A 7,139-nucleotide genomic window follows, 5' to 3' on the forward strand; every position below is an offset into this window, starting at 1 on the left:
AATATCTCACCCCCTTTCGGGACCCAATTCTCCGACCCTACGGCGAACCGTCTCCGCTACCAATGGCGCCACCACCAGCTCTCCTCCTCCTCCTCGGCCTCACGCTCGGCCTCCTCCTTTCGCCGGCGGCGTCGCTCTCCATCGGCGTCAACTACGGCACCCTCGCTGACAACCTTCCGCCGCCGGCGCAGGTGGCGGCTTTCCTCAAGGAGAGCACCTTCATCGACCGCGTCAAGCTGTTCGACTCCAACCCCGATCTCATCCGCGCATTCGCCGGCACCGGCATCTCCGTCATGATCACAGCCCCCAACGGCGACATCCCCTCCCTCGCCAAGCTCCCCGGCGCCCGCGCTTGGGTCGCCGCCAACGTCGCCCCCTTGTACCCCGCCACCAACATCTCCCTCATTGCCGTCGGCAACGAGATCATGGCCACCGGCGACCGCTCCCTCATCGCCCACCTCGTCCCCGCCATGCGCTCCCTCTCCGCCGCCTTGGGCCAGGCCGGATTCCCCAAGATCCGCGTCTCCACGCCCCATTCCCTCGGGATTCTCTCCGCCTCCGAGCCGCCGTCCTCCTCCCGGTTCCGGCGAGGCTACGATCGGGTCGTCTTCTCTCCGATGCTGGAGTTCCACCGGAAAACCAAATCCCCGTTCGTCGTCAACCCCTATCCCTACTTCGGCTACAATCCGAGGACCTTAAACTACGCCCTGTTTAAGCCTAACGCCGGGGTGTTCGATCCCGTCACGAAGATCAACTACACCAACATGTTCGACGCGCAGCTCGACGCCGTTTACACCGCGATGAAGAAGCTCGGATACGGCGACGTGGAGATCGCCGTCGGTGAGACGGGGTGGCCGTCGGCGGCGGAGCCGGGGCAGGCCGGGGTGAGCGTGGAGGACGCGGCGACGTTTAACGGCAACTTGATACGGAACGTGAACTCCGGGAAAGGCACGCCGTTGATGCCGCATCGGACGTTCGAGACTTACATCTTTGCCCTGTTTAACGAGAACCTGAAGCCCGGGCCCATCGCGGAGCGCAACTGGGGACTCTTTCAACCGGATTTGACTCCGGTCTACAACGTCGGCCTTACGAAAACTCCGGTAAACTTCGCACCTTTTCGTGCTTCTCGTGATGTGTGATTTCTTTTTTCGGGTTTTGTTTATCCGTGGAATCACGCTGGCGGCCAGCGGCCAGCTGGTAGTGTCGGACTGTCAGGGGGGGACATGATGCTTCGGCATTATCTCCGCTTCTCGATGCAGCGCGTGGTGGTATTTTCGTAGTTATAGGCAACTTCAAACTTGGTGGGTTTCCAGCTCAGCCACGACGCGTTTTGTTTTTCGTGGTTCGCGTAATTAGCTGAAAACCGAGACGAGAGGGATAAAAAAAAAAAAAAAAAGGAATATAACCTCTTTCTTTGTGCCGCGCTCGCGGATCTCGTGTTCTCAATCCAATCTAACGGCTCTTTCTTTTATTTCAAATTGATGGGCGCACCCGTAGCACATGTTTGTGATGTCCAATTTTTGTCGTTTAGAAGGCAAAGCGGTTCATTGCACGAAACGTGTCTCATTTATTTTTCGACGATACCTTTTCTTCTTCCCCTTAATTACGTTACTTTGTTTGATCTCAAGCTTGGTTCTTTCTTTCTTTGGGTGCAGTCCGGTGGTCGCGGTGGTGCGGCGCCGGCGCCGTCGGTGGGGTCGAGCAGGAAGTGGTGCGTGCCCAAGTCCGGCGCGAGCGAGGCGGCGCTGCAGGCGGACATAAACTACGTGTGCAGCAGCGGGATCGTGGACTGCAAGCCGATCCAGGAAGGAGGGGCGTGCTTCCTCCCCAACACCATCCAGGCTCACGCCGCCTTCGCCATGAACGCCTACTACCAGGCCGCCGGCCGCCACGACTTCAACTGCGACTTTTCCAACTCCGCCGTCATCACCACCGCCGACCCCAGTAAGATAAACTTCAGAGAGCTTTCTCTTCTCATTATTTTTTGGGCTGATCTCCGTAATAATTTTTCATTTTTATCTTTTAATCTTTTTTGGTTGCAGGCTTGGGGAGCTGCAAGCTTAGCTCGTGAACGTCGGACCGCGCAGCTAGCCTCCGGAGTCGGTGTCTATCTTCATTTATTTATTTCCTGCTTTTATTTTACTCGCTGAGTTCTCTCGGCCTTCATCGTTGGTGAGCTTCTTTTGGCTAGTATTGTATCTATCTATGTATTAGTTGAATTGGTGGAAGTTTTGAGTCTGATGCTGTAACACTTTAACAGCGAAGCAACAACGGTTTCAACTAATTAATGTTGTTAATCATTTATTAGTAGGCTTTTTGGCGTTTAAAAAGCTCTCCATTCCGATCTTGTCGTCTTCCATTGGGTTCTCTTATTAAATTCCTAAAAGTTATTTATTTACTTTGTAGAGATATATTTCCAGAGGGTGGGAACGCCCTAGCGTTATTGCTGCATGATTCTCAGAATGTAAAATAAGTACTGTCGTCGTTACGCCTTGACGTAATTAGTTTTCCAACGTAGCATCTACATGGAGCTTTCTAATGTGTTCCCTCGGTTTGTGTACTTTTGGTTGCCATCTGGGGCGGTAGAGGCCATTGATTTTGGAAAACTAAGCATGTCTTATTTTGGACAACCAATTAACTAAGCATGACCAACTAGTTTCACTTGATTTTGATTGTTTGTCTGAGAGATGGATCCAAGGGGTGGCAATAGGACTCGAGTTGAAGGCAGAATATGGTGACAAGGTGTCTCAATCCAAAAAACGGGTTCAATAGGCTATTGGTTGGGCCTGGTTCTCGGAGCAAGGTCTAAAACCCTGTCGTGTCGTTTCCATTATAGGCTAATCCATTTTAGAAACTTGACTCAATTATATTCATGCATATATATATTTATGTTGTTGGGTCTAGTATAGAGCTAATAACTTGAGTTTTAACTACCCTAACTTAAAACTCAACCAAGCCAATTTGTTTCCCAAGATTTTTAACCAAAGATAACTCGAGTTGAGCAGGATTGTTGCATGTTAGTTAGCCTTGGAATGGTCATGTAAGTTACAGGTTAACGTGTCTTCTGAGTTTTCTTTTGAGTTACAATGAGTAAAAGGCAAAGGTTTTAGAGCCAAGCCTTTGGAGTTGGATCCGGTGTTCATTGCTTTTTGTCATCAACCTGGCTTCAAATCAACTGGTATTTACCATTTCAAACCGAATTTACCACTATTGCTGCTAGAATCGAAACCGAGGTATTGAGGTCGGTAGGTGACCGAGGTGAAAAGATGAGATCAGTTGCACGCCGAGCTAAAGAGTTAGGTTGATGAATGGAGCATGGTGATGACTCGCCTCGGTCGATACCAAGCTGAAGTGCCCATAAATGCTTCAGAAGTTTTCTGATGAACAAGCCAGAGCAATCCATAGGATATTAAGGTTGCAAAAGAGGATCCAAGTGAAGGTTGCAACATTGACAGCGAGCAACATCAAAAAGCACCGAGTTGATTGCAGCATCAATAGCTATTAAGGTCTGAGCCCTTGCTAAAGAATGTGGGGATCAAGCCATGTGGGCTACATCGATCTTTTCTGATTACATACTTTGCTTCAGGATGCAAATCAGCTGTATACTTGGATGCTATCAATCCAGATCCGAGAGAAGACAAGTTGCCACCAAAGCTGAGGATGATGGCAAGACGAGGTGATCAGTTTACCCTTCTCCTGTAGCTCCATGAGCTGACAGCTTATTCAAAAAAGTTAGATTCATAAGTAAGTTCCTATGGTTGGTAGGTGAAGATGAATCACGACAGTCCTCTTCCTCATTACCTAGAAAAAACGAGCCATCGGTTCCAATACAAAATACTATCATTACCGCTAAGGCTGCAAATGAATCGGACCGACCCGAGACCGGACCCGGCTCGACCCATGTAGATCCGATCCGATCCGAATTTTAGGACCCGCAGATCCAGGTCGGGTCCTAAAATTGGATCCGAATCATTTTTTGGGTCGGATCTGGGTTTACCGAACGGATCTGACCCGACCCGAATGGACCCAAAGAGAGAGAGGGGGGGGGGGGAAAAAAAGCAAAAAAGAGTTTTTTTTTTTTTTTTTTTTTGTGTAGGTCGTGGCACTATTGGTACGTCAGAATTCTCTCCCCTATTACACTGTTGATACCTCTAATGTCTCGGTAGCTGGCTTTTTTTTTTTTTTCCTTCTATTTTTTTGTTCCTGTTTTTTTTTTAAACTTTTGCAGGGAGTGAGGGGGCACTGAACTGAATAAGGGTCATGTGCAATGGAATTGGATTTTGGAGGAAGGTCTGGAATTTTTTTGCCCCCGTGAGTGGGGAGCTGGGAGACACCAAGTTCCGTCCAATCAGTCATATGGACAAAAAATAGTGTGATATGAAATTTGGCTTGTAGACCGACTTAGTAAGTCATGGGTCATCCGTGAGATCAATTGCAAGTCTTTCAAGTCATGGTTCACCCAGCACCTCATAATTATGATATGACCAAATTAGATTTGGCCAAATTCTTCCCCAAAAGCACAAAAAAATGAATCGGATTCGGATCCGAACCCGATTCGATCTTCAACCGAATCAGTTCTGGGTCCAAAATTAGAACCCGAACAAAAAACCGAATCGAATCGGGATTACCCAGAACCCGGCTCGACCCGACCCGATCCATTTGCACCCTAATTACCGCACGAACAATTATACATCCAATGCATAATCGCAATGACCTAATTGTAAGAGCGAAGCTCTACCAAATGAGCTATAATCTATTTTAGAATGGAAATTGATATTTAACTCTCAAAAAGCAATATGGTTGCCTTTTCAATTGGATGGTTGTGGAAAAGACCTAAAACATGAGGCAGAAGTTGCATTGTGACAGCAGTGTTTCAAAAGATGTTAAAAGCATAATACTCATCTCTGAATTGCAGATGATCCCCTTGCAGATTATGGAGAGAAGGATTCAAGTCACTAAATTAATCAGAGGTATTCTAGGTCTGCTGGGTTTTGAATTCAATACTTTATTTTGGTGGGCCTGGAGGAGTGACTATTTATGAACCAGTGACTGATGGATGATGCCACCACAGATGCCCTAGTTTTCCTTCGTGCTGAATGTGGACTTTAAAGAAGGTAGATGAGGTAGTAAATATACCAACAGTAGTGGTTCCAGTTTCTGATTATTTGAAATATACCAACAGTTATGTGGGGAGTACTTCTTCCAGCGTTATATTCATTATTGGAAGCATGATTGTTTAATTACTAGAAATTGTTTGAAATCAAAATCTGCAAGCCATGCAACTTCTCTGATATTTTGAAATAAAGATGCCAAACTAAGATGGCCTGTCGATGTTCGAGAGAAGGATGTTGATTAGCAAATAGCAACGGTTAATATAAGAAGTAGATTCTTATGGAGTTAATGGATGTACAGATAATTTCTGTCTATTGAACATATAGTAATCTGGTAAGTAGGACCTTTTTGGTGGACTCTGGCTTCTCTTGATATAATTGTCTCGGAGATATTTGAGCAGCCAATAATGAAAAAATAGATAAATTGATATGTGCATCGGAATACTTTAACACTTTAAATAAGCGTTAGTCGACCTCCGGAGGACAACAATTTGCTTTTCCAACTGTCGATTCTCTTTTTCATTTTCTCCAGTAGAGGAAGGCAATGCTCTCTCTTTATTCTCTTGGGGGACAAGGGAAGATCCAGGTACTTTATAGGAAAACTACCTTTTTTTATTCCTCCTCAATGATCTGGAATTTCTGCGAGGAGCTCTGTTCGAGAAGAAGCACTGGCTCTTATCGAAATTGACCTTTTGGCCATTACAATCAGCTTCTTACTTCTTTCCAGAAAGATTTTCAGTTTCTTAAGATTCCGTTTATGGCCATTATATAATAATATCAAAATAGTTCGCAAAGAGAAGGTGGGAGAGTGCTGGGCACGATCTCAAACCATGGTAAGGTGTTATCATTTTCAATGATACTAACTCCTGTAGGCCTCGGCTTAGCACTTCTTCAGCTAAAATCAACAGGCTAACTATATTACTGTGTTGACTTCATTTCAAATTTTCATGCAAGTTGTTCAAACTTTCAGAGTGTTTCGTCATAAAAAAAGCAAAATTAGATGCAGGGCCAGTGTGATATTGCTTTCATTTTATTTTTGTTTTCAAAATTGATGCAGGCCCTGCAATCTAACACTTGACATCGCAAAAGAAGATCAATCATGCTTTGGTACGAAAAATACAACTCGAACCCAAAAAAAGAACCAAGGAACAGTAGAAGTTCCGAGGTACTACTCTCTTCCATGCCAAGCTCCACATAGTATTTTACTAAAACTTCTCTCCTCATGAGTTCCAAAATGTTCACTAGAGAAGTTTTCCCTGACACAATACCCTCTTATTACACTGGAGGAAAAACAAGTAATGAGGTCTCGCAACTTCAATACAATCTCTTCTAGTGCAAGTGTCATACTTCTGGGCACTCCAACTATGTAAAATTACTGGCTCACATAAAATGAGCAGAAACGATGCAAAGCTACACAGATTGATGCCTCCACGATGACTTGTTGGCTCAAAAGGAGGTCAGGATTATATAAAGCAGTCCAAGTCTGTTATCAAGAAATGCTAGAAGGATGTAAAGTTGAGAAATAAAGTCTTAACAGAATTATAAAAAATTTTGAAAATTAAGCCCTTTACACATGTTTAGCGACTTAGAGATGACAAATTTTTAAAATTTGTTTATTTTTTATATATCAGAATATAAACGTCGAAGAACCAGAATTTTCAACGTCCAATTATTCTTCCATTAACTACAATTTTGAATCTTAAACAGTAAGTTCTCCACATTCTATTCCATTCGCTCTTTCACTCCCTTATTTTTAACTCTTTTTTTTCTATTTTTGAGCTTTCTCCTTTTAACAATGAAAGAGCTCTCAAAAAAATATATATTCAACTTTTAAATTTTAAATATTTAAATCATGGAGATAGATAAATGATGATCTTGAAAGACACTACCCCAATTTTTTAAATGGAATTAGTTTGACAAATCTTAGTTGCCTATTCAATGTCAAATCATTACAGATATGATTTTGTTTGAATAAATTGATTGATTCACAGAACCTAGTTATTTTGCAGGAAACTTGATTCAACTGAA

General features: G+C 44.2%; 1 protein-coding gene across 1 annotated transcript; it reads left to right on the forward strand.

Annotated features, from left to right (window-relative positions):
* LOC103716488 (glucan endo-1,3-beta-glucosidase) lies at positions 1–2,338 on the forward strand. Its single transcript, XM_008804512.4, has 3 exons — positions 1–1,100; positions 1,656–1,944; positions 2,043–2,338. The coding sequence occupies exons 1-3, from the start codon at positions 63–65 to the stop codon at positions 2,069–2,071; spliced, it is 1,356 nt and encodes a 451-aa protein (XP_008802734.1). The 5' UTR covers positions 1–62; the 3' UTR covers positions 2,072–2,338.
* Positions 2,339–7,139: the final 4,801 nt, after the last annotated feature.

Source organism: Phoenix dactylifera, chromosome 3 (genome assembly GCF_009389715.1).
Source record: "Phoenix dactylifera cultivar Barhee BC4 chromosome 3, palm_55x_up_171113_PBpolish2nd_filt_p, whole genome shotgun sequence".
NCBI classification, from domain to species: domain Eukaryota; kingdom Viridiplantae; phylum Streptophyta; class Magnoliopsida; order Arecales; family Arecaceae; genus Phoenix; species Phoenix dactylifera.